Source organism: Botrytis deweyae (genome assembly GCF_014898535.1).
Source record: "Botrytis deweyae strain B1 chromosome Unknown BDEW_027, whole genome shotgun sequence".
In the NCBI taxonomy this organism is placed as follows: Eukaryota; Fungi; Ascomycota; class Leotiomycetes; order Helotiales; family Sclerotiniaceae; genus Botrytis; species Botrytis deweyae.
Genome location: NW_024066234.1, coordinates 87,124 through 112,525, shown reverse-complemented (window position 1 = coordinate 112,525; position 25,402 = coordinate 87,124). Strand labels below are relative to the sequence as shown.

At 42.7% G+C, this 25,402-nt stretch overlaps 7 protein-coding genes across 7 annotated transcripts; 5 read left to right on the top strand and 2 right to left on the bottom strand.

Annotated features, from left to right (window-relative positions):
* Positions 1-2,205: 2,205 nt before the first annotated feature.
* EAE98_009269 (uncharacterized protein) lies at positions 2,206-3,722 on the bottom strand (the record flags this gene model as incomplete). The annotated part of the gene is made up of 5 exons (XM_038956890.1): positions 2,206-2,436; positions 2,496-2,591; positions 2,655-3,175; positions 3,241-3,373; positions 3,624-3,722. 5 exons carry the CDS (start codon positions 3,720-3,722, stop codon positions 2,206-2,208), a joined length of 1,080 nt encoding a protein of 359 aa, XP_038806657.1.
* A 1,369-nt stretch (positions 3,723-5,091) lies between these two features.
* EAE98_009268 (uncharacterized protein) lies at positions 5,092-7,249 on the top strand (the record flags this gene model as incomplete). Its single annotated transcript, XM_038956889.1, has 10 exons — positions 5,092-5,247; positions 5,303-5,468; positions 5,517-5,642; positions 5,699-5,831; positions 5,938-6,012; positions 6,068-6,249; positions 6,302-6,628; positions 6,684-6,765; positions 6,817-6,947; positions 7,035-7,249. 10 exons carry the CDS (start codon positions 5,092-5,094, stop codon positions 7,247-7,249), a joined length of 1,593 nt encoding a protein of 530 aa, XP_038806656.1.
* A 1,573-nt stretch (positions 7,250-8,822) lies between these two features.
* On the bottom strand, positions 8,823-11,157 carry EAE98_009267 (uncharacterized protein; the record flags this gene model as incomplete). Its single annotated transcript, XM_038956888.1, has 3 exons — positions 8,823-9,245; positions 9,293-10,838; positions 10,892-11,157. 3 exons carry the CDS (start codon positions 11,155-11,157, stop codon positions 8,823-8,825), a joined length of 2,235 nt encoding a protein of 744 aa, XP_038806655.1.
* Positions 11,158-11,385: 228 nt separating this feature from the next.
* On the top strand, positions 11,386-13,454 carry EAE98_009266 (uncharacterized protein). Its single transcript, XM_038956887.1, has 4 exons — positions 11,386-11,409; positions 11,517-11,737; positions 11,799-13,222; positions 13,271-13,454. The coding sequence occupies exons 2-4, from the start codon at positions 11,629-11,631 to the stop codon at positions 13,325-13,327; spliced, it is 1,590 nt and encodes a 529-aa protein (XP_038806654.1). The 5' UTR covers positions 11,386-11,409; positions 11,517-11,628; the 3' UTR covers positions 13,328-13,454.
* A 1,820-nt stretch (positions 13,455-15,274) lies between these two features.
* On the top strand, positions 15,275-18,962 carry EAE98_009265 (uncharacterized protein; the record flags this gene model as incomplete). Its single annotated transcript, XM_038956886.1, has 3 exons — positions 15,275-15,755; positions 15,840-17,771; positions 17,821-18,962. 3 exons carry the CDS (start codon positions 15,275-15,277, stop codon positions 18,960-18,962), a joined length of 3,555 nt encoding a protein of 1,184 aa, XP_038806653.1.
* A 1,264-nt stretch (positions 18,963-20,226) lies between these two features.
* Positions 20,227-21,247, top strand: EAE98_009264 (uncharacterized protein; the record flags this gene model as incomplete). The annotated part of the gene is made up of 5 exons (XM_038956885.1): positions 20,227-20,233; positions 20,288-20,424; positions 20,480-20,902; positions 20,957-21,007; positions 21,059-21,247. 5 exons carry the CDS (start codon positions 20,227-20,229, stop codon positions 21,245-21,247), a joined length of 807 nt encoding a protein of 268 aa, XP_038806652.1.
* Positions 21,248-21,871: 624 nt separating this feature from the next.
* Positions 21,872-24,348, top strand: EAE98_009263 (uncharacterized protein; the record flags this gene model as incomplete). Its single annotated transcript, XM_038956884.1, has 2 exons — positions 21,872-22,330; positions 22,381-24,348. 2 exons carry the CDS (start codon positions 21,872-21,874, stop codon positions 24,346-24,348), a joined length of 2,427 nt encoding a protein of 808 aa, XP_038806651.1.
* Positions 24,349-25,402: the final 1,054 nt, after the last annotated feature.

The following is a 25,402-nucleotide window of genomic DNA, read 5'->3' as shown; positions in this document are numbered from 1 at the left end:
TGTATGTATTTAATGCTGCTATGCGCTCCATGTTTCGAAACGCCCATCCAATCATTGAATTCGTTGAATTCCATTCAGATGTTCAGACATTCAGAGCCAACCGAACGAGTCGTAATACTCAAATGACAGGCAAAAGCTGAGCGAAATCTCGAGGCTTTTGGGCTCCGGGTAGAGGAATCAAAACGTAATGGAAAATGCATGAGACTCACGGGGGCAATATGGCGCCATTCTCCCTTTCAATTGGAAAGTCCAGTGTGGCTTCTAGAAGAAATTATATTCCTCTGCAGAGAGATATTGCCTCACGCCTTCCTCACATGGCACATGGTCGTCGTCACCTTGCAAGATCAAGGAGAGAGGAGAGATGATACTGTTGGTGGCCGAGCTACATAACGCTTTGATACCGTAATAATGGACTACTACACATACGACTGAATGGTACTACGGCATATGCGATCAAAGCCTGCAGCATTTCAGGTACGTCCCACAATTGAATGAAAGAAGTCCATATGATCGGGATTCTTGGCAATTTTCGCAGTTGAATAAGAGGCTCTCTTGAAAGGATCCAATCTCGAGCCAATGACAAGTATCTCAGATTCTCAATACAAATGCAAGTTTAATCGTCTCATTATTGAAATTGGAAGGGAAGAGAAGGGTTTCTTGGTGGTCATAGCTCCTCGGTTACCGCAGACGCTAGTGAAGAGCTATGAGTTGATGCAGATTTTTTTCTTTTCCAAATCCTTTTGTACCACAACAACAACAACAACAACAACAACCACCAACCTTCTTGGTAGCATTTCTATTCAACCTTGAAATATCTCGAGCATAATCCTTTGATCCAGAGCACGCATCATACTCTTGCGTTCTATTTAATCATAGACAATGAGCTATTCATAACTCGCAAATCAATGTGCAAACTTCCTTCGACGAACACAATCAAAGATTGTCTGCCTCTGCTCAGTTCCGCCAATACGAAACAAATACATATACAAAGGTGTTATAGGTAGAGAATAGGTATGTGCATAGCAGCTATACGGTAAATACTGCTTCCTGATCCGGCATGGATTTCTTTACTTTTCTTCCCGTCTCATCCATCGTTTCCCTTCTTCCCTTCCCTTGCAAAACCACGCCAGCTTCTAAAACATTACTTAACGGCACTCGATTTCTTCAATAAAACGAGATGTTTTCGCGCTGTGCGAAGAATACTTATAACCCGTTGCTGGGCGCCTGACTTTGAGATGTCGTTTAGACTTTTCTGAAAGGTTGGGAATCAGCTGAGGCTACATTCTTTTAAATCATATCATTTTTTTAATTTTACAGACAACATCAACGACCTGATGTGTGAGTATACAAATGGTCCGTAACTATTTGTATATTGTATATCAGCGCACCATCCTGTTCTTTAGAAGGCATTCTATCACCTTTACTCGATTGGTGTTGATGACAATGTGTCAGCATACTTTGATTTACTTTCACCTTCATAGATATCTCGAATTCAAATAGCTTAAATCAACAATTCAATATGAACTGAATTCATGTCTAATTTGCTTTGATGCGTGAAGGTGACATAACCATGTGCATTCCCCTCACCCTACCAGATAGCCTGTTCCCTGATGCTACCTTTCTGTATGTCTTTCAATAGGCAACTGTGTGTTGCACTATGCTATGTCGTCCGCCTTAAGTCGTCATGAACTGGTATATTGCTCAAGACCAAGGTTCTCATACTCTCCTTCCCCCACCCCGATCTGGTTCGAACTCTTTCAGATTTCAATGGCAAAGCTGGATTGATTGCCCGGAATTCGATTGGTGATTCGGGAAAACATCTGAGAGTGAGAGATATGCCTTTGCCATGATTACTGGTGAGAGTGGAGATTCGTGGCACACTTTTCGAAAAAATGAAAAAATGAAACAAATACTTAAAATCAACAAATGACCCTGAGATTGTCCATACTTGAATTATAGATTCTGAAGTTCTGAATCAACAATTGACAATGAACATGATCTCGAGGGAACATGTTAATTTTTCGGTCATTAAAGAAAGGTTGAAAGTGGAACTTGGTTCAGACACTTTCAACAGTCATGATCTAGAACGATTCACCACCACGACTCTCCACTCTCGCCAGTAATCATGCCAAACGTATCCATCAGATCATAATACCTCAATATGAGGTGAGACTAATCGTTTCATTTTCTCGTGTCTCATAGTTCCTAACTTCTCAGATACTCCTTGACTTTCTCCCCCCAAACGACACCTTTCTTGTAATAGTGTATCTCCGGTACATTTCCCTTCTTCAAACCATCAATTGCCTCTGCCAGCTCCTCTCCCAAGCCTTCTTCTTTGATTTGGGTAATTGGAGTAAGATAAGTTTTGAACGAGAACACCAAGGCTTTAGTTTTTGGAAGACGATGTACTAGTTGACGTTCACAGCGGAGGTTTACCTAAAAACGTTCAGTCTTGTGGAAGAAGAAATGATATGACAAAAACAAGTAGAGCTTACATCTTTGATATCAAACTCTTCTTCCTTCGCCTCTTCGTCTTCATAAAGATGATTTCCACTCGGTACAAATAAGCGCGAGTGGGTAGTTATCGACCACTGTGCCGTTTGGTTACTAATAAGCTGCTCCTAGTAGTCTCCGAAATTGGTGGAGAAACTTACGTTGACTCTCTTGATAATCTTCCCAACTTCCAATCGATCGAAACTTCGATACATACTCGTCTCCAACTTCTCCTTGTACTTTGGCACGGGTTTATGAATGTCCCTTATTTTCTTACCGAGCAGTGTTTGAGTATCAAATCCGGCTGGGAAGCATGTAATGAATCCTCCTAAGATATAACCGTCGCCGTCGGGAGAGGGAACCAGCAGGAGAAAATCGGTGTCGACATTTGTGCCTAAGGTACGGAGAGCTTCGATAGGAGAGGGGGGAGTGAGAGAAATATGATGACCTGTCGCTTTATTCAAAAGAGATGTAGGATGAAGAGAGTAGATGGTGGGAAAGCGGGTAGGGAGGTAGTTGGCGGTTAAGTACGTGTAAAATTCCTCAATCGCAGCATGGGATGATGGGAGGGCTTGAAGTACTCTAGGGGTGTGTTCTCTTATCACGTTGGTGCGGACAGCGAGGCGATCAAGGTATGTCCGGTCCATTTCTATGAGTTCAGATGGAGGACATGATTGGATACCTTTGTATTGTAAGCACAGGAACTTCAGAATGAATGGGTAGCAGAATTCAGAGGGAGTTTTGTACCCATTGTCATGTGGTATACTGGTTTGAAAGGTCGCAGTTTGAGGGGCTCGGTGGTACGCCAGTCGAAATCTGATAGAGGAGTGATACTTGGAGAATTGGCAATGGTCGATATCTTCTCGTCATTGAAATTGGACTTTTGGTATTGGTCAGACTATAAACTTAAGATAGGCACGCAGTAAAGGAAGTGGCAATGTCACTTGAAAAGGTTATGTGATGATGAATATTGGAGGGATATTCTCGAAAAGTGGGCGAGTGAGTGTTGAATGTTGTCTTGAGCAATTAAAACTATCAATTGCTCAGACGACTTTGGGATAACAGGACACCTCGCCAGACAAGAACCAACGTGAGAAGAGAAGCGTATTTCAGCTTTAGAGGTACCGTACCGTTTCATTTCGTCGAGCTGTCCAATACTTCCACTGTATCCTCCATACTGCATATAAACCAAAGATTGCTGCACCAACCTGCAACCAAAAGACCATCATGGTTAACGAAATATTCAAATGTGATTGATATGATGTATAACTTTGAATCTAACAGATAGTTACCCCGTATATATATTAATAACTACTTTAACCTCGACAGTATCTATCGTCGGCGTGAATACAATGACTCACGCCGTCTTCATCTCAGGAAAATACGTCCCGAATGGGAATGTATAACCTGTGACACAATCATTCGGTGATAAGGAATAAATGTGGACGTAGGTATAGTTTGCAAATAGTGGCCTAGGATCGTTGCATGTACGTCCAAGAGCCACCACCACTAGAGCAACAAACATTTCGTACATATCTCCAAGACATCTCTTTTCATCCTCTGAGTTTGGAGAGTAACGATATCAACATCGTGTTGGAAATAGATGAAAGGACATCGAGGAGAGGCATCTCACGTGGCATCTCATCAGATACGGATACACTCTATGTGTGAGTGAGAAAATAGACCGGAATTGACACTGGCTATTTGCAAAACCCTTCAACAATCCAATTGTTCCACAAGTGTGTCGTTAACACACAACACAGGTCTTTTCTCCAGAGCGAATTTCGAGGATTCTTGCAATTGTCGACTGAGCAAAAAAGTGCCAAGAATTTCCCGATGAAAAGCGAGACGTACCTTCCCTTCCCTTTCCCCCAAACCCTTATATATAAAATGCTTATCATATCAAAAGACCTCTCCTCATACTTCGGAAAAGGTGTTTCGATTCAAATAATTGGAAATTCAAAAAGTCTTGTAACTGAAGGCTTTTCAAGGGGTTGTTTAAAGCTATCAGCTCTCATGATTTCATTTGGGGTTGATTTATCATAGAATTTCCTGGGGTAATCAATTTTGGCCTCTTTTTTCTCCTACAAATAGACCCGTCAGCATACTTTCCTAACTACCTGATATCTCTCAACTTGTAATGTGTAAGCTTCAATGGGTATTGAATCACACCTAGTTCCCACTAGTGAGAAACGGAAAGTCATTCATAACCGTGTCCAATCGACCCCAGGATCTGAAATGCTTATCATCTGTGCCGGCGAATCGCAGCATTCTAATACGAAGTTCAATGACGGCACTAATGAAAGGCTATTGATGTCTCTTTTTCAGATTTATACTCCGAGATAAAGCTTCCCTAACGGGCTTGGCGTTATACTCACGATCGTGTATGAGAGTGTCGTCATGAAGAAATACGTGGAGAAACCACGACTTTGATAGATCGCACATCATCGCAGCTTCCTGATTAAGTATAGTCAGCATGCAAGGTACTATACGGTCTGCGGACTATAACATAGCATATATGTTGCGTGATAGAGTAACTGATTTCATGTCAATTCCATCATCATCTTTTTCTCTCGTTTTTACTTCGCGTTCTAGAGAATGAGGTGCAATTTACTTCTGGCCAGTGTAGTTACTGGGCTCATCGGTTCAACATGTGCTTCTATATTGACAAAAGTTGGTACGGTTAGAGAGCCGACGATATCGATTACTAGGAGGGATACTTTGGCCTATACGCCTTATACTATAGACCAGCCAGTGCGTTGGAAGTTCAAGCTTCTCTTTATTTGCAAGTTCTGATTTTGATGTGTAGATCGATCATTTCCCAAATGATCCAGCGTATGCTCCACATACAAATGCTACTTTCAAACAAAGGTATTGGTACGATGCGACGTACTATAAACCTGGGGGGCCGGTCTATCTCTACATTGGAGGAGAAACCAATGGCCAGAATAGGTTCAGCAACCTTCAGACTGGGAGTATGTTTTGAACAGTGTGACCAGGTCTTTTTACTGACCATCTTCTAGTCATTCAAATATTGATGGAAGCTACAAATGGTCTTGGAATTATTCTTGAGAACCGGTACTATGGCAAGAGCTGGCCGTTCAACACCAGCACAACAGATAATTTGGCATACTTGACCAATCAACAAAGTTCGTATCATCTGCTATATCTCCTGCCAGATTGAATCTAACAGACTTGATTCCAGCCGTTGCGGATAATGCATACTTCGCTCAACATGTATCCTTGTCTGGTCTCAATGCTAGTATCACTGCACCAGGCACTAAATGGATACTCTACGGAGGCTCTTTGGCCGGCGGTCAGACTGCCTTATCAGTAAAGTAAATTCCATCAACACCCGTGGAGATCTGGAGATTTCCCATAGGCTACCGACAGCTTGGATGGTAGATATGGACGCAGCACAACGGAGCTAATACCGTTCGTTAGGATTTATCCAGACATCTTTTTTGGTGGTATTGCTGCCAGCGCCCCTGTCAAGACTGTTGTGGGATATCCAGAATGGTTAGCAAATACCAGCTGATTCTTTAATGGTATCTGTAACTAACGTTGTGCCTAGGTACAATCCAATCCAGAGATTAGCTCCTCAGGACTGTATATCAAGTATTAACGGCATTATCGATAAATTTGATGCCCTTATATCCGCCAACAACACACGTGCGATCAGAGAATTCAAATCCTTGTTCGGACTTGAGGCTTTGACAGATCATAGAGACTTTGCCATGACTATTGCATTTCCTCGTAAGAATAACCTCAAGTATATTTGGGGTTTATTGCAGCTAACTCAACACAGTTGGCGGACCAATGAATTATCCCACAAGTACATGGCAAGAACTGAATTGGAGTCCGTTGTATACTTCAAACGATTTCTGGGACTTCTGCTCGAATATCACGAACGTCGATGCTCCCAAAACAGTCACAGAGATCGATTACGCCCTCTCAAATTATACAGGAGGTGAGCCATGGACAAATCTTGGAAATTATGCCAATTATATCAAAAGAGTCCTTATTCCGCTGTGCGATGGCGAGCCTATTGATAGCACCTCCTGTTTTGGCACCCAAAACGAGACATACTATGCCGACGTTACAAATGGAGCAGGTCGTTCATATCTCTACACCAGTACGTGACTCCCTATAAAATCTCCAGCTCGGTATATACTAACTATTGTCCAAAGCATGCCTTGAACTTGGCGCCTATCAAGCAGCACCCGAGACCGGCCCATCACTGATTTCTCGCGTTCTTCAACCAGACTACACGTAAGTAATTACCTCCGTTCTAGCATTGGCAGCATACTGAACTCGGATAAGTCAACAATGGTGTAACTGGGCATTTCCACCAGGAGATTACAATTCTATTCCACCAGTCGTCAATCTTACCTTATGGAACCAATATGGTGGATACAACTTCTCTGCCGATCGTCTAGCTTTCATCGACGGAGGTGAGTAATTTTCAAGCTTAATAAAACCTATACACCTTTTGCTGCCTCCGATAATTCAATCTTTACCAAACACTAACATCATTCTAGACAATGATGTATGGCTTGACCTCTGTTACCACTCCCACTATGCGCCCAGCCCCCGGGTTTCCTCAGATCTACACCCCGAGTTTCTCATCTCTGGCGCGGGTCATCATTGGGATTCTTATGGTATCTTAGATATTGCAGCCGAACCATTGTTCATTCAACAGGCACATCTTTGGGAGATTAGAACGGTTAAGAAATGGCTAAAAGCTGGTTGGTAAAATGCATTGATGCTATGAGGTATGATTGATCACTTAAATAATTCTCGGATAAAGCGCAAAAAGATGTGTAGTTGTCATATCCTATATAAAACAAGACAAATGTATGTAGCAATGATCCATTCTATTTCGATAGCATGGATAAAACTATTCGCCATATACGTAAAGTAATTGTTAGAAATACCTCATCCTGCTGCGCTTTATCCCAAACAATGTTCCAACCTCACCATACAACCCTCGAAACTTCGAGCCTCACAGCCAGACACATCCTTACCTGGCAAACCCTTTCGTATCAGGACCTGTACCTGGCCTCTGGCTATCCTCAAGTGTTAGAACTTTCCAGCGATGAATCCCTCCGATTTCCCCCTCAAAGCTTGTTCATGATGAAATCCCATCCCGTTCTCACATTATAGACACTTCATTCCCAGTGATTGTCAAGATCAAGAAGTAAGACTCGTACTTGGAAAAACACTGTTCAAATAACTCATCCCAGAAATAATTTCGGGGCGAGTAAACTCTTTAGTATTTCGGAGCGTATAATATTCTTTATTATTCTTATTATTCTTATTATTCTTATTATTCTTATTATTCTTATTATTCTTATTATTCTTATTATTCTTATTATTCTTATTATTCTTATTATTCTTATTATTCTTATTATTCTTATTATTCTTATTATTCTTATTATTCTTATTATTCTTATTATTCTTATTATTCTTATTATTCTTATTATTCTTATTATTCTTATTATTCTTATTATTCTTATTATTCTTATTATTCTTATTATTCTTATTAATTTCTTTTGTTATTTCCTGAATAGTTTTATAATCTAAGTAATCTAAATAATCTAATAATTTTATAGAAATAATAGAGATAATAATAATTTTCTCTTACAATCTTTTCTATGTTTTTATTTAAATTGTTATTTATAAAAGTTTTATTTTATTTTTTATCAAGTTTTTTTCTACTATAGGCATTTTATAGAAATTTGATTTTGAATTATTTAAATTATTTAGATCCTTTAGATTGATACAGACCCATTTGATATCAAAAGAGTCTATCTACCTGTATTCAACATATGATACGAGAGATTTTGGGGGGAAGAGATGGATACATTATTGAGTATAATCTGCACTAGGAGCTAGATCTTTGATATCATGGTAGAGGCATGAGAATAGATGTAAAGATTTGTTGGATGTTTACGGTAAACGCACTTGGAACAGCACTCTCGAGACTCAAATTTTCAAAGATAGCCCTGAGAATGTCAAATATGGCAATTATGTATTGTTTGTGCTCGACCACTATAGGCCAAGCAAAGAAGCATAATATCAAGACAGCTAGGCAATATCAACTCCAAGTACTTATGGTGGCACGTCAGTTTTTTTTAAACAATCAAATTGCCCACAAGCTTTTTACTATTCATCTACCTAGTATGCATATGTAAATACCTCGAGAAAAATTGGAAAAGTCCATGAACCTCGAAATCAATGCCATAGCTTTTATCAACTCCAACCCCTACATAGTCGTAAAGGACAGATAAAAGAAATATTCCGGATTATGGGGAGACCTTGGCTACTCATGATATAATCTCTTCAGTCTCCTCAACAATCTCCTCGACAATTTCTTCAATCTCAATAGCTTGTCCTTCATCACCGCTTGCCATCTTAGATTTGAGAGGCTCCAGAGGGTCAAGGGGAAGACCTGCGTCTTCTCTATCGGCCTTGACATCCTCCTCCATATTTGCTCTCCATGCAAGCCATTCGTCCAAGAGTCTGCGTCTGTGTTCGACAACAGCAAGATCGGCGGATGCACCACGGTCAGCATCTTCTTGATCGAATACCTTGCTGTATTCACGGAGATTTTTGCGGATTTGCTTTTGTTCCTCCTTGGAAAGGAGAGTGGGTGGTCGAGGACGCCACAACCATTGCTTGAACTTCTCAACTGGTTCTTCGCGAAGCTGCTCACCCTTGAAGTCGTACAAATGGTAGCCGTTCTCCATCTGTTGATAGTTAGTATATTAATCAAAAAGGATTCTTAGCTACTTACGGTGTGCTTCCAAATACTGGCACTGGTAGCAACGAAGCGTCCTGTGGGATCCCAGTCGATATCTGTTACACCATAGTGATCTGCGGTATTCATAAGCTGTAAGTTGGCTGTCAAGTCCTTATCACTTTCGGGTTTCTCGCCCTCAAAGTCCATATCATAGAATTCCATATCGAAACTTTGTTGCGAGTGGACTGTGGCTACAATAACGAATCTACCCTTTGGAGACCAGTAAATGGCATTGCTGTTCTTTTTGTCATATGTGCGGATGTGCTTGAAGTTACCGACACCATTGCCCTTGATCTTCTCTGGGCAGTAGAAGGATACGGATGTCTTAGGTGGAACGGCTGTAGCTGCAACGACTTCTGCGGTTGTAATGATAACAAAGCGGTCACCCTTAGGCTCCCAAGCGAAATTAATAACGGTGTCTTTGATCGAATCAACAACCTCAACAGGGACTCCCTTTTCTTTAACGCGGAAGATCTCCAAACTGGTTGCGAGAGATTTCTTAGACTTCGAATGTCTATCAACCTTGACACACAAATATGATGCGTCTGATTGCCAGTGGAGCTTTGCGTCGGTCACACTGAAGAGGTTCAATGTTCGGACAACTTCTTTAGATGGAATGCTCATCAATCCAACCTTGGCTGGGTTGCTACCAATTTCTGGAGTCCAGTAGCAGAACAGTTGCTCATAGGTCTTGACACCCTCACGGTGTGGGGTTGCTGGTGCCCAGTCGAAGTCCATTACACCGTCAATTTTTATCGAGGTTTTGTCTAGAAGGTTCATTTTAGGTAACTCATAGACAGAAATCGATGAGCCTTGAGTCAAACGCGCAACGTATTTATCATCTGATGACCACTTGAACGCTGGCCATTGTATCTTCCTCTTGATAGGGTTACCGTCTGCATCAACGCTGTTGCTTGGTAAATCGAGATTGGCGAAAGAACGTAATGGCAAACCAGTCTCGATATCCCAGATGACATAGTTCTTTCCATCGTCATCAATAGACAAAGCTGGGTGTCCTTCCTCTCCAATAGTGATTGGTCTATTTGACCATGTTGTAAGGTATTTCTCTCCTGGCGAAAAGTCGACAAGATTGACGAAAGGATGCGCGAAACGCTTCTGTCTAGTCCAAGATGGTCCACCCCAGAGCTGCACACCTTGTTGATGCATCGAGGTCAAGAAAGTACCTTGGGGTGACCATTGTACAAATGATTCAGTCCAGTGTTGGCGATCGACGATACTTTCTGGTGCATCCTTCTCGTTGTTCCAAAGAACTTGTACTCTGTCATCCTTGTACATGACAAATTGATCCCGTCCACGTCCGGCTGGATCCGCAAGCCATGATCTCAAGTGCTCCTTCTCGGTGAACTCTTCGATTTTTGGAGGTGTGTAATTCTCGTCAATGCGTCCTTCCCGACCATAGCGATCAATATCCGTCAATTTGTTGACTCGAAGGGTATGTTTCTTGTCGAGGGGCACGCCATCGAGGGCTTTGCATGCAGCAATAGCTTCAGCAGGGGAAGAGTATTCGACGAAGGCAAATCTATTCTTATCAATATATGAATTGAGGGATGACGAAGAACATCTGAAGCTTACTTGTGCGACTTGCCATCTGGTCCGATGGGCATGTGTATTGAGTCCTTCTTCGTCTGACCAACAGAGTCCAATTTTCTCAACAAAAATTTGATCAACTTGGGCTTAGTATCTTCGTTAACTTCTGGGAGGCCATCGATAACAACGAAAGTATCGAGTCCTTGCTCGAGCTGTACTTCGAAACGTTCTCTTAAATCGGAAATGTCGAGCTCTTCCTCATCGTACTCATCCTCTTCTGGATCTGGGAGATGATCGAAACTTGGCGCCATGATTGCGATATAATGCGATCAACCAACAGCCTTTGCGCGTTCTCTTGTCAGTTCGATAAATGTTGTTGGTGAGTTTTTGTGTGAATTCGTTTGGAATTTTTGACCCCACTAGCCCACTTCTGTACAGTCTATTTTGAATTAGACTATTCGATTTGATTGCAGCGTCTTAATATTGAATTATTGCAACCAAAGTCTTGAACTCCTGTATAGAGATAATTTCATAAACAAAGGACAAAATTCCTTGAGAAGAATGTGAGTGGTGGTCGAGATCAGGTTCTTCAAATAGACAAGGCTGCCAAAAAATCGATTTTCCCCCAACTTTAATTTTCGTGTGCGAGGCACTAACGAATTAATTTTAGAGCCACATTAGCGATTACTATTCGACGCGCCCCTAGAAACTTTACGCGACGACGAGGTGTTTTACTCCAAAAAAAATTGTAGCACATCTCGCAGATCTCCATACAAAGCAAGATGGCTTCCTTTAACCCAACCCAAATTTTTGAAGATGGTACAACTGAGGAGAAGGGAGAGAATGCTCGTCTCTCTGCATTTGTTGGTGCTATCGCAGTCGGAGATTTAGGTAACTTGAACCCCTCCATAAAGCTTCAAAAGTGTAATTTACTGAATGAACATCTTTCTAGTCAAATCAACTCTAGGACCAAAGGGTATGGACAAGATCCTTCAGAGCGCAAGTACAGGCGAAATTTTAGTCACAAATGATGGTGCTACCATCCTCAAAGCTATTGCCTTGGACAACGCAGCTGCCAAAGTTCTTGTCAACATCTCAAAAGTGCAGGATGACGAGGTTGGAGACGGAACTACATCTGTTACTGTATTAGCTGCAGAGCTTCTGCGAGAAGCTGAGAAGTTGGTTGATAAAAAGATACATCCGCAGACCATTATCGAAGGTTATAGAATAGCAAGCCAGGCGGCCCTTTCAGCATTAGAGAAGTCGGCGGTGGACCACAGCAGCAATGCCGAAGCTTTCAGAAAAGATTTGTTAGCCATCGCACGCACGACTTTAAGCTCCAAGGTTCTCTCGCAAGATCGAATCCAATTTGCAGAGTTGGCTGTTGACGCTGTTTTACGTATGAAGGGTTCATCAGACTTAAGTCACATCCAAATCATCAAAAAGGCTGGTGGAAAATTGAGCGATTCATATCTCGATGAAGGTTTCATTTTGGACAAGAAAATCGGAGTCAACCAACCTAAACGATTAGAAAAGGCTAAGATTCTTGTTGCGAACACCGCCATGGACACGGATAAGATTAAGATTTTTGGTGCCCGAGTAAAGGTTGGCTCCACTGGAAAGTTAGCTGAATTGGAGAAGGCCGAGAAAGATAAGATGAAGGCAAAGGTTGAAAAGATCAAGGCACATGGCATCAACTGCTTCATCAACAGACAACTTATCTACAACTGGCCTGAACAACTCTTTTCGGATGCCGGTATCATGTCCATTGAGCATGCCGATTTTGATGGTATCGAGAGATTGGCTTTGGTTACCGGTGGTGAGATTACATCGACGTTTGATCACCCAGATCAAGTCAAGCTCGGTCATTGTGACCTGATTGAAGAAGTGATCATTGGTGAAGATACTCTCATTAAATTCTCTGGTGTTGCTGCTGGTCAAGCTTGCACAATTGTACTAAGAGGAGCAACTGAGCAGTTACTTGATGAAGCAGAGAGATCTCTTCATGATGCTCTTGCAGTTCTTTCACAAACTGTCAAGGAGCCAAGAACCACCCTTGGTGGAGGCTGTGCTGAGATGTTGATGGCTAAAGCTGTTGAAGGCGCCGCAGTCAAAGTAGACGGCAAAAAACAAATTGCTGTTGGTTCTTTTGCGGTAGCACTCCGTCAATTACCCACCATCTTGGCTGACAACGCCGGTTATGATTCAAGCGATTTAGTCGCTAGACTCCGAACAGCCATTTACGATGGTATGTCCACATACGGACTGGATCTTTTGACCCCAGGAGGTGGAATCGCTGACATGCGAGAACTGGGAGTTATTGAAAGTTACAAATTAAAGAAGGCAGTAGTCTCATCTGCTTCTGAGGCAGCAGAGGTCAGTATCATCATTCCCATATTTCCCTTCAATACTAACTCAAATTAGCTCCTCCTCAGAGTGGACAATATCATTCGCAGTGCCCCACGGAGAAGAGAGAGATGAGCATAATGAAAGAAAAAAATGACGACTGTATTATGAAGATGCAAAAATGGTCAGGGAGATTTGTACCAACTATACCATAGACATATTGCAGCAACAATAATGAATGAATGGATGAACAACCTCTAAATCCTCTTGGTTTTCTGTGATTATTTTAGAGATTTTCCGTTCAATGGATCTCGCACAACAGCGATTTATGTGATTGCCAGCCAAGTGATTGCAAGAGCCAATGCTAGAATCCACCAACAGTGCGTATCTAGTTGGTGTTAATTACCTGCCTTACCACAGCTTTGAAACAACCACGCCTTTAGAATCCAGATAATCCCAAAGTTGCAAAATTCAAAGCTATGGTTCGTCTGCTCCTGCTAATAGAATCGCTTCCGTCATACGAATTTTATGATAGCAAAGTCTAAAGTCTCTCTTCATTGATCTAGTTTTTTTGTTGCTAGTGTATTCCAGCTACTCCCGCAAACATTCAAACCTTCTTTACGGGGCGAGGAAAACAGAATGCTCCTAATTGGACCCTTGATCTTCTACATATTTTTTCCTGTTTGCTTTTGGTGTTATCACTCTTGGTCACTTTTCTGTGACTACTTGGAACAGAGGCTTACAAACATGTTGCTAGCCGCTTGGAAATTGTCAAAGCCAAGTAAGTCAATGAATGAGACATGTTTGGAAAGGAATACCTAGGCATTGCTGGCGATGTGAGTGTATTAAGAATTGAGATGGGGTGATTATACCTAGTTACAAAGCACGTATTAATTTTGAAAGCTCCATCGGTTCCATAGGTTTAAGGTTTGAGGGATGATATCAACTTCATATTCGCGACAGTGTATGATAATTTCTTACATCGTAGGTACTTTTTGGGATAGTTCACTCCGTAAGTGCAATTCCCAAGAATTTGCAGCAATAGTACCATATCAGTGAAAATCTCAATCAAATTATCATATTCTCACCTACCTAATTGGTATTAAGTGTGGGAGGTATAATTTCAAAACCTGGAATGCCAACAGGTATGGTTGAATTGACCCTGGATTGTACCAACTTCGAGTCTTGACTTGAGATTGTGTGTGTGTGAGTTGATGGGTAGATGTAGAAGCAAGGAGAAGAAATGTTCGAATAAGCTGACGAATGTTCGAATCCTACCTCAGTACTAGGGAGGAGGGGAGGTAGTACTGTAAGCAGAAAGAAGGAGAACACCCCCCTTACCTTCTTTCCCTTCTTCTTCTTCTTCTTCTTCTTGTTGTTGTTGTTGTTGTTCTTCTTCTTTCAGTCTATCAACTGAATCGCTTCAATCAACAAATTATATAATTTTCCCCCATCTACCTACTAGCACTACCACTACCACTATCTACCCGGTAGCTTTGTTCCCTTCCCTCAGGCCGTTTCTACTCCATACTCCACATTTGGATTCCGTGTGCCGGTTCGTACCTATTGATCAATTTATTCTTATGCAAATTCAATTGATCGAGGGGTTTTCTAGTGTTTACAAACCGAACTAGCTCATGTGGATGTGGATGTGGATGTGGATTGGATCGGAAAAGTCCCTATTATTAGCCTTCTTTTTCTAATTCTTCTGACACGAAAAAACCCACCGAGCCACCGCGCACACACACACACAGCTACACAAATCACAACCACCACCACCACCACCACATTTTGGATTATCCCATCCCATCCCATCCCATCACACCTCTTCCCTTCCCTTCCCTCCTTTTGTTTCATCGAGGGCAACAAGTTAGCAATTTGTTAATCATTATTATTTGTTCGAACTCGAGACTCGAATTCAATCAGACTTAATACAACTCAATTCGACATCGAACTTTTATCTTTGTTCAACTGCCGTCATACGATATCTCCTTTCATCATCATCAGCCTCTGCAAATAAATAAATCCCTCAAATACTTCGCCGTGTGCGAAGTATTAACAAATACACGTTGACCTTCAATCATGGTCAGGCCCCAGGCCTGTGGCGAAGCCGTGAATAATATATTCATCTTCGCAGCATTCTTTTTGGTTCTACCATGGTTAGTCGATGCTCAGCAGCAGCAGCGATCAGTTCTCAGGCAACATGAATCCTCGCCCGAGATCGGCAGTTCAGAGGCAATAAGGACTCCTCTCGAAGCAACTAAAATAAAAACCATTGAGACCCCTTTGGTCATTCCACGAAGAAAACAAACTTTTAGCGTAAAGGCCGGATCTCACGATATAGTCGATGCGAGCGCCGATTCAGCACCATTAGCTCCTTCACATCTTGCACAATCCAGTAGGCTTGAGTCTAACAGTCTTCAGTCTCCTGGATGGGGTTCTTCGCAGCCGAGTGCGCGGGATCTCCAAGACTGGGAAGTAGAAGATTTTGTGCTACTGGCGACCGTTGATGGAAGTGTGTGGGCGCGCGATAGAAAAACGGGTAAACAAAAATGGCGAATGCGTAAGTAGTCCGAATGAAGGCGTATTATTTGCTGCTCGATTCCGCTTCATAAGAACAATCACTAATCCTGATGAATATCCACAGAATTACCTGAAGTCTCAATGATTTCCACCAAACATCACAAGAGAAACAAATCTGCCGATTTCAATGAAGCTCCGACCCCATGGGGTATTGACGATTATGTCTGGATTGTTGAACCCACCGAACATGGTGGTTTATGGATATATCGCCCGGATGTTCCGAACGGTGGCCTGATTAACACAGGTCTAACAATGAAGAAATTAGTTGACGAAATGTCACCTTACCAGAGTGACGACCCCGAAGTCGTATACACTGGTTCGAAGAAAACTCAAATGGTGCATGTTGATGCCACCAATGGAAAAATATTACAGGTCTTTGGAGGAGATTACATTGTCGATACACAGGATCAAAGCTGTAGTTCCGAAAATGGATTTGTGGGAAGAGAAGCTGACGAATGTCAAAATCCCACGATTTGGTTGGGGTTATCAAAATACGAAGTCAACATCGTTGGCAAGGACCAACACCCAATTGCTACTTTAATGTACAATGAATGGGGACCTAATGTTCAAGACGCGAAGAAATATGGAGACAAATATCACCAAACACTCGACAACAAATATATCCTAGCTGGCCAGGATGGCCACGTGATGGGATTCGATCGTGAGCGGAACGATGATCATGAACTACTGTTCCAACAGAAGCTTCCTTCACCTGTCGTTAGGGTATTTGACATCTTTAGACCCTGGGGAATTGAGGAAAAGAACCTGAAATTGATGATACTTCCACAACCTAAGCCCGAGTTGTCGGCTGAAAACGAAATGTCAGAAACGGATCAGCATCGAAATCGAGTTGTTATCAACCTTTCTAAGGATGGAAGTTTCTATGCTATGTCTGGAAAATCATATCCTTTGGCTGTAACAGGTTCCAAAGCCGAAATTTACCAACGTGAATCGTTGAAACGCGAGTCTTGGGAAAAGATGGGTCAGCCTGAGCTGGCGGCGGCGCTGACTGGTGTTCATTTTCTCGACGAACCAACCGAACCTCGCCTGACCATATCTGCTCCCCTATTCGAAGATGACAACCAAAGCAAAGTGACTGTCACAGACCTCACTCCAGAACTTCTTGGTGAACCAACTCTGTTACAAAGCTTCCAGCAAATTCCAAGGCTAGCGATTGACAGTGTTGTCGAATTCGTTAAGAATCCTGTTCTCATTCTATTTTTGATGATACTAGTTATCTCGAACCAAAGAGCAATACGAGCTTGGATCGGCCGCCATGGACTTCACAAAAAGAAAACTGTCGTTTCGCACAAAGATAGAACTGTAACTAAGGATGTGCCACCAGTCGATGATTCAAGTGACGATGCCACAAACATCAACGGTCACGAGGCTGCTCGTTTATCAGTTATTCCGGAAGACAAACCTCTTCGTGAACCTACCCCTATTGTTAAAGATTTCACACCGCTCCCGGACGTTCCTGAAGACACTGTTGCGGCTGTGCCACTTGAAGGTACTACTGTGAACGACGCTAGCTCATTATCAGAGGTTGTGCAAGATGTTGGCGATCTTGCCCTGTCACCCGAAAAGAAAAAAAGGAAACGAGGACGACGTGGTGGCGTTAACCACCGAGGGAAGAAAGATCGTCCAGGTCAAACTGGAAGTGACCAAGAGTCTCAAAATGCTCCCGTCAAAAAGCTACCCCCAACTGTTGAAGATGCCGTGCACAATGTCAAAAATATGTTTCCTCAGAACACGCTCGAACCTGACATTCAGACGGTGTCTAATGACCCTGCGGAAGTTTCTGGTTCCAAAATTCGTATCGGGGCATTGGAAGTGGACCAAAACAAATTAGTCGGTACGGGTAGCAATGGTACCATGGTCTTTGAAGGGAAGTTCGATGGCCGCGCTGTCGCTGTCAAGAGGATGCTCATTCAATTTTATGACATCGCATCCCAAGAAACCAAGCTTTTAAGAGAAAGTGACGATCATCCAAATGGTAACTTTTCAAAACTCTCCCTTGCACTCATTCTCTAACATTCTAATAGTCATCCGCTACTTCGCACAACAAAGCGCTGCTGGATTCCTATACATCGCCTTGGAGTTATGCCCTGCCTCTTTAAGTGATGTCATTGAAAAGCCACACTTACATAGAGATCTGGCTCAAGGTGGTGAAAAGGACCTTCCAAACGTACTCTATCAAATTACCAATGGTATCCAGCACCTCCACAATCTCCGTATCGTCCATCGTGACCTAAAGCCACAGAACATCCTAGTTGCTATGTCTAAGAATGGTAAACCTCGACTTCTCGTTTCAGACTTCGGGCTATGCAAAAAACTGGAAGTGGAACAGTCATCTTTCAGGGCTACTACTGCCCATGCGGCCGGTACATCTGGCTGGCGGGCCCCGGAACTTCTTCTTGACGATGATGACAAGCCAGGATCCATGGTTGATACGAGTACAGATGGAGGTGGATCAGGCTCGATTCTTGTTGGCTCGGATATGATGCACAATCGCAGAGCAACACGTGCTATTGACATATTCTCACTTGGATTGGTATTCTTCTACGTTTTAACCAAAGGTAGCCATCCTTTTGATTGTGGCGATCGATACATGCGGGAGGTGAATATTCGCAAAGACAACTTCAATTTGGATCTCCTGGACGTCCTTGGAGATTATGCCTTCGAAGCTAAGGATCTAATCAGTTCTATGCTTCGCAAGGAGCCAAAATCTCGTCCAGTCGCAGCACAAGTTATGGCGCATCCTTTTTTCTGGTCTGCAAAGAAGCGATTGAACTTTCTTTGTGATGTCTCTGACCACTTTGAGAAGGAAAAACGGGACCCTCCCAGCCCTGCCCTCTTAGAACTTGAGAGATGGGCCGGTGATGTCTGTCACGGCGATTTCTTAAAATCACTTGGAAAGGAGTTCGTGGATTCGATGGGCAAACAGAGGAAGTATACCGGCACGCGACTTTTGGATCTTCTTCGAGCCCTAAGAAATAAAAAGAATCACTACGAAGACATGCCTGATAAGCTGAAGAAAGATGTCGGCCCCTTACCTGATGGTTACCTCAGTTTCTGGACTAGGAAATTTCCTAACTTATTAATTGTTTGTTGGAATGTTGTGTATGAAGTGGAGTGGGATCAGGTGGATCGTTTCAAGGAATACTATGAGCCAGCAGGTCTTTAAGGTGCTCATGGTTTTGGTGGTTGTATCATTATTCATGGCGCAAAGGACTATAAAATGGGTTATTATACCTCTTTCTTTTGGATAATGAGATCATGATCAATACCCAGCTGGAAATGGAGGGGTTTTCTACATACACCCGTTGATGATTTGTGAAAAATATTAGTCATAATTATTTCTTTCATTATCGCCATTGCAATTATTCACCCTTTCAATGATGTATGTGAGATGTTAGCTTATAAGCACTTGATGAGTGTGGTGATGCATCAGAGACATGATTTCATGTAGAAGATCTACCTACCTACCGAAGGTCTATAGAGACAATTCGATATACCTACCAGGTAGAAAGTAGGGTGAGTTATCGTGAAGAAGAAAAAGCCTATAATAGTACCTACCTAGGTAGTTGTAACTACTTCATCAATTCCTAGGTATTTATTCTAGAACTGAGTAGATGTACTATTCTCATAATTATTAATTGAAGTAGGTACTTCCAACACAGTTGTATTCTTTCCGTTCACTTCAATGTCAGACATAGCATCCAACATACATTGGTTGGTCGAATTAAATAACAAAGGAATGAAAACACACATACAAAACGAATGTCTCCATAAACTTTATATGTGTACCTGTTCCTACCAAGGTAGGTAGATCTACGAGGTACCTACATCCCGGAGCTAATGATAAAGGCTTACCTAGTATTAAAAGGCTAGGCTTGGGCTAATCCTTGCATTCTCGTCGCATCATCATCTGGGCAGCTTTCCAACGAGACAACAATTGATAAACAAAAAAAACTTCAAAGATTTCCTTCATACATTCATACTCTGATACTCATGCCCATAAGTTTTTGTAGCCATTTTGATCATAAATTTATTAAACACCACCTGGGCACTCAAATCAACCTTCAAAATCATCCATCTATTTCACCATTATCTTTTGGAGTGGAATCTCTTTATTCATTCTTTTAGTTTCTCATGGTTAATTTTGTTAATGCGACAACAATAACAATAATATTCCAACATCAAACTTATTAGCATACCGGCAGATAAAAGCTCCATCGTTCTATCCTTACTGCAAGTAAAGGAGGTCTTTTAATCATTTTGTCTTTTCTGCTTCGGTTTGAGATTCACTCTTTCACTTGATGCCAATTGTATTTTGCTACCTTCCTTATCCCCCAGGATTTCCTCTTCTATCCCATATCCCCTCTCTCGCAGGTAGCACAACTTCTAGAATCTGATATTGGTACAAGAGTTTTCCAACCAACAACACAATGTCTTGTAAGCCCATCTACTATATGAATCTACCTAATATACCACTAACTCCACTGAAAGTAACCTCGGAAGAAAACTCAAAGTATTCCATAATCATTGATAGAATTCTCAAAGAGGGTGATCTCAGTACTATCTCTGCGAAACAGATTCGTAAGGATCTTCAAGCAGAATTAGGATTTGATCTTTCCCATCAAAAAGTAATGCTATTTCTACAATCTCACAATTTCATGGTGCTAACTCCTGTCCTTTAAGGATGCCGTTAAAGCTTTGATCCTGGAAAGATTTGACGAAGTCTCGAAACACACTCAGGATGCATCTACCCCTCCACCTGCGACCAATGGACATGCTAAGAGCGAATACATCAAAGATGAAGGATCGCACACTCCCACATCAAAGCGGGAAGTTGATGGTTCTGACGAAGATGAGAAGCCAAAGAAGAAGAGACCGAAGCAGGATGAGGATGCGAAGTTGGCGGCTCTACTACAGGCGCAAGAAGACAGCAGGACAAGATCGACAAGGGGCGGTGGAACGAAACGAAGCGCAGGCGTTAAGAAGAGCAAGAGTACACCAAAGAAAAAGAAATCTTCAGCAAAGGTCAAGGCAACAGATGATAGTGACATGGAGTTAGGTTCAGATGGGGAGCCTAAAGAGGTCGTCAGAAAGGGCGGGTTTCATGTAAGAAGCTGCTCCATATTTGAAAATGTTGCACAAGTAACTAATTTCGAACAGAAACAATATAATCTATCGGCAGCTTTGGCAGATCTTGTAGGGGAACCAACAGTACGTATCGCTGTCTAATTACCATCCTCTCATACTAATATGTTCCAACAGTTGTCGCGGCCACAAGTTGTCAAGAAGATTTGGGAACATATCAAAAGTCTTAATCTTCAGGATCCTAGCGATAAACGACAAATTATATGCGATGATAAGATGCAATTGGTTTTCAAAACGGAGAGAGTTCATATGTTTACCATGAATAAGCTTCTTGGTAAACAGCTGTACCCTGTTGAGGAGGAATAGGATACTTCAGTCATTGGCAGTATGGTGATAATACGACCGTTTTTCGTTTTCCATGAGGGCGTTTTGGGGAAGGCATTGCATTGAAGTTTTGGGTATCTAACTAGGTACTCGTAGTTAAGGGACGGCATGAGTGAATCCCAAGTTTTCGGGACCGCCAGCTCAGAATTATCTTTATTCGTTAGGGACAGCGTCTTATGGGTTTCTTAGATGTATGGATCATCTTCATTGACTAATAGACCCAAGAACCTGTCTCACCGTGACTTTGAACTTTATTTGTTTATAGCTTCCTCCATGTAAATTCTTCGGGGTGACTCTAACCATTGATTTATCAGCCTTGAACGGTCACTCAGCAGCCTTGCCTTGCGTAGGCGGGGCTAAGCGATTGCAGGCCCCCACACCTTCTGTGTATAATAATTTGTCTTGGTTGCTGTAGCTCTCCGAGGCAAATCAATAGTTGTTTTCTAAAGGAATTATTCTTATTTACACCAGAAAGCTTCAATTCTACCCCCCAGAAAGTGCCAGCTTTACTATTACAACAAAAGTACTCTAGAGTCACAATTCGTACATCATCGTACATCAAGACTTCATATCACAGAACGCTGTAAACCTCTCAGTAAATTAGCAATGGCGTCCACAGCCGGAATTCCTTCTACAGCTGACGCTTCTGCGCTGCCCCGCAACGATGGGCAGCGAGGCCCAAGAGGAAGAGGAAGGGGCCGCGGTCGAGGAGGGGCTCTGGGAGATTCCGGTAGTGATTCTAGACGTTCGGAAAACCGTGGAGGGAGACGAGGGGGTCGTGGTGGGAATAGGGGACATACGGCTAGCCACGAGACTGCCAATACAAATACCAATACTATGAACTCTACAGATCCCAACGCCAAATTCTCCACCCAGAAGAAATTGTCCAGAGCAGATGGCGAAAACAAGGACGCAAATGGGGAACCGGTTGAAGTAGAGGTATGCTTCATTTGTGCCTCGGACGTCGAACATAATGCTGTCGCCCCATGTAACCATCGCACATGCCATATTTGTGCTTTAAGGATGAGAGCACTATACAAGTCGAAAGACTGCGGCTATTGCAGAGTGAGTCCCGCTGTTGCCGACTTCATCAAACCAGGCTAATATCTTCCAAGGCACCCTCGCCATTTGTTATATTCACAGACAATGCGACCAAAAATTATGAAGACTTCTCCGATGAAGATATTTCGAATACAGACCCAAACATTGGTATTCGATATGAAAGTAACGAAATTCAGGAGGATACCCTATTACTTCTACGGTATAATTGTCCTGATCCCGATTGTATTATTGCATGTAGAGGCTGGCCAGATTTGCATCGTCATGTTAGATCTATACATCAGAAGAAAATGTGTGATCTGTGTACGAGACATAAAAAAGTGTTCACCCACGAACACGAATTATTCGCAGACAAAGAACTCGAAAAACATATGAGGAAAGGAGATGATAACCCTGGAGCACTCGATCAAACTGGATTCAAAGGGCATCCTCTATGTTCGTTCTGTGGTCAACGATTCTATGGTGATGACGAGCTATTTTTGCATTGCCGAGACAAACATGAAAGATGCCATGTCTGTGATCGACAGAGTAATAACGGCCAACCCCATTATTACATTGATTATAATTCCCTATCTCAGCATCTACGAAAGGACCATTTTCCTTGCAACGAACCGGAATGCTTGGAGCAGAAGTTTGTATTCTTTGCAACGGAGATGGATCTAAAAGCACATCAATTAGAAGTGCATGGAAGTAGTTTATCTAAAGATGTTCGCAGAGATGCAAGGACGGTTGATATTTCTACCTTTGAATATCGCCAACCATATGCACAAGAGCGCAACCGCGGCGGAAATCAACGAGAGCAACGAGAAGGCCGTGGCAGAGGCAGGGGCAGAGATCCAAATGCTGAACCATTGGCACCTTCCAGTGCACAACCCTTACGTCGGGAAGAACAGGCTTTCCAGCGTCAAATGGCTGTGCAAGGCGCTCAAGCTGGTTCATCGAGAGCTTTCGGCGGTCAATTAACGGCGCCTACCCCTGCTCAAGCTAGTGCCAGAGTCAACCCGGCAGAATCCTCACGGGCTGCTTCCGCTCGGCCTGCAGCTAATGCCGGGGGTCTTTCCGAAGCAGTCAGGGGGCTGGATATATCTGCACCACAATTAACAGCCGAAGAACAACGCAAGCAACTTCAACATCAAGATGTTATTGATAGAGCGACCCGACTTTTACAAAATGACCAAACCAAGCTAAATCAATTCCGCAACTCCATATCTTCGTACAAGAATGCTGGGATTACTGCTTCTGCTCTCATCGATGCATTTTTTGCTCTATTTTCGGACACTACTCCGGCTGCACTCGGCTCGCTTATCCGCGAAGTGGCCGCTCTTTTTGAAGACCAGAGTAAGGGGAAGGCAATAGTCACCGCTTGGAACGATTGGCGTGCAATAAATGAAGATTACCCGTCTCTTCCAGCTCCTACTTCCAGTAACGGTAATTCCATACCTTTAGGGTGGGCATCCGCAAATTCCAACTCTTCATCTGGCCCACGATCCAATCGTGTGCTGAAATTGAAAAAGTCTACAGCACAATCCTCCCGCTCAACCGTCTCACAGAATCGGTCCTGGGGCACTGCTTCAACATCCGCTTCCACCTCATCACCTGCCCCATCCTCTTCAAATCAGTATAATAACCCCTTCCCAACTCTCCCTACATCCCGTCCAAATCAGACCGACTCCCGTATAACAACTACACCTTGGGTTGCACCGACTCCTGCAACCTCCTCTTCTTCCGCGCCCCCATCTGCACCTTCTAGTCGAGCACCTTCACGTGCGCAAGTGAGGAACGGAAAGGACACAAGTGCCTTCCCAGCGTTGCCTCCGGCTGCCAAACCGCAAAGTACTATATTTGGGTACGGCACAGGAATGGTAAGGAGGGATATGGGAGGTAGACCGGTTGCAACTGCATGGGGAGCAGGAAATGGTGAAGGAAGTTCAGGGACTGGAGATGCGGAGAGTGCGGACGCTGGGCAGGGAGGAAGGAAAAAGGGAAATAAGGGGAAAAAGCAAGTTTTGATGAATTGGGGTTAAAATTTTGACTTTTGAGTATTGATTCTTTTAGTTGAGTAATGGGTTAGTAGCAAGCACTCGATATTGCTGTGACTTGGAAGAGTAGATCTGATAAGATGAAGTTAGATGAAAGTTTCAGGACTGCTTTTGTACATGATCCATCATCCTGTGGTTGGTAGAAATATCGATTGGTGTTCTATTCACGGATGAACAAGTATAGAAATTCTTCAATATTACATGAATGAGAGTTTGACAGATAATTGATTGATACTTGAAGGAGTGGTGAATTGGAACGGAATGCTGATAGGTTCTCTTAACGTCTCCGGATGCTCTATGGTGCATTTTGCATGTGTATGTGTGGGTTTCTAATCTAATGTTCGCCTCCTTCTCCTGTAGCAATAACAGCGGATTTCTAGAGTGGTATGTATGTATGTATGTATGTATGTATGTATGTATGTATGTATGTATGTATGTATGTATATGTTATTTGTAATGGATTTATGAGGAAGGGGTATATTCGTATGATCTACTTGATGTTCTTCATTTGTTTTGTAATGATGTAGATGTAGATGTAGATATAGATGTAGATGTAGATATAGATATAGATATAGATATAGATATAGATATAGATATAGATATAGATATAGATATAGATATAGATATAGATATAGATATAGATATAGATATAGATATAGATATAGATTTATAGATACAGATATAGATTGTAGAGTGGGGAGACAGGTAGGTAGTTGGGTAGTTGGGTGTTTGGGTGTTTGGGTGTTTGGTTTGAACTTTGAACTTTGAACTTTGATGATGGTTGGGGTTGGGGTTTGTGGGGGTTGTGGGTTGAAGTGCAATGGAGTCGAGTGGAGTGGAGTGGAGTGGCGTGGAGTGGGTGGAAGTCATGTGGTGGGGGGTGAAGGGGTGGAGGTGGATGTGGTGAATAAATGTGGAAGGTGAAAGCGGATGAGACTTGGCGTGGGAGTGGGAATGGAGAGATGGAGAGCTTGGAGAGCTGACTGATTTGGGTTAACAGTGTCAAGTTTGAGATGGAGGGAGGAGGGGGCGGAGATAG

Bases quoted from the DNA above. Each gene is read 5' to 3' on its own strand.
- EAE98_009266 (XM_038956887.1), top strand. From the start codon at position 11,629: ATGGCTTCCTTTAACCCAACCCAAATTTTTGAAGATGGTACAACTGAG. The intron at 11,738-11,798 runs GTAACTTGAACC...ACATCTTTCTAG, and splicing joins TATCGCAGTCGGAGATTTAG to TCAAATCAACTCTAGGACCA. The intron at 13,223-13,270 runs GTCAGTATCATC...AACTCAAATTAG, and splicing joins CTGCTTCTGAGGCAGCAGAG to CTCCTCCTCAGAGTGGACAA.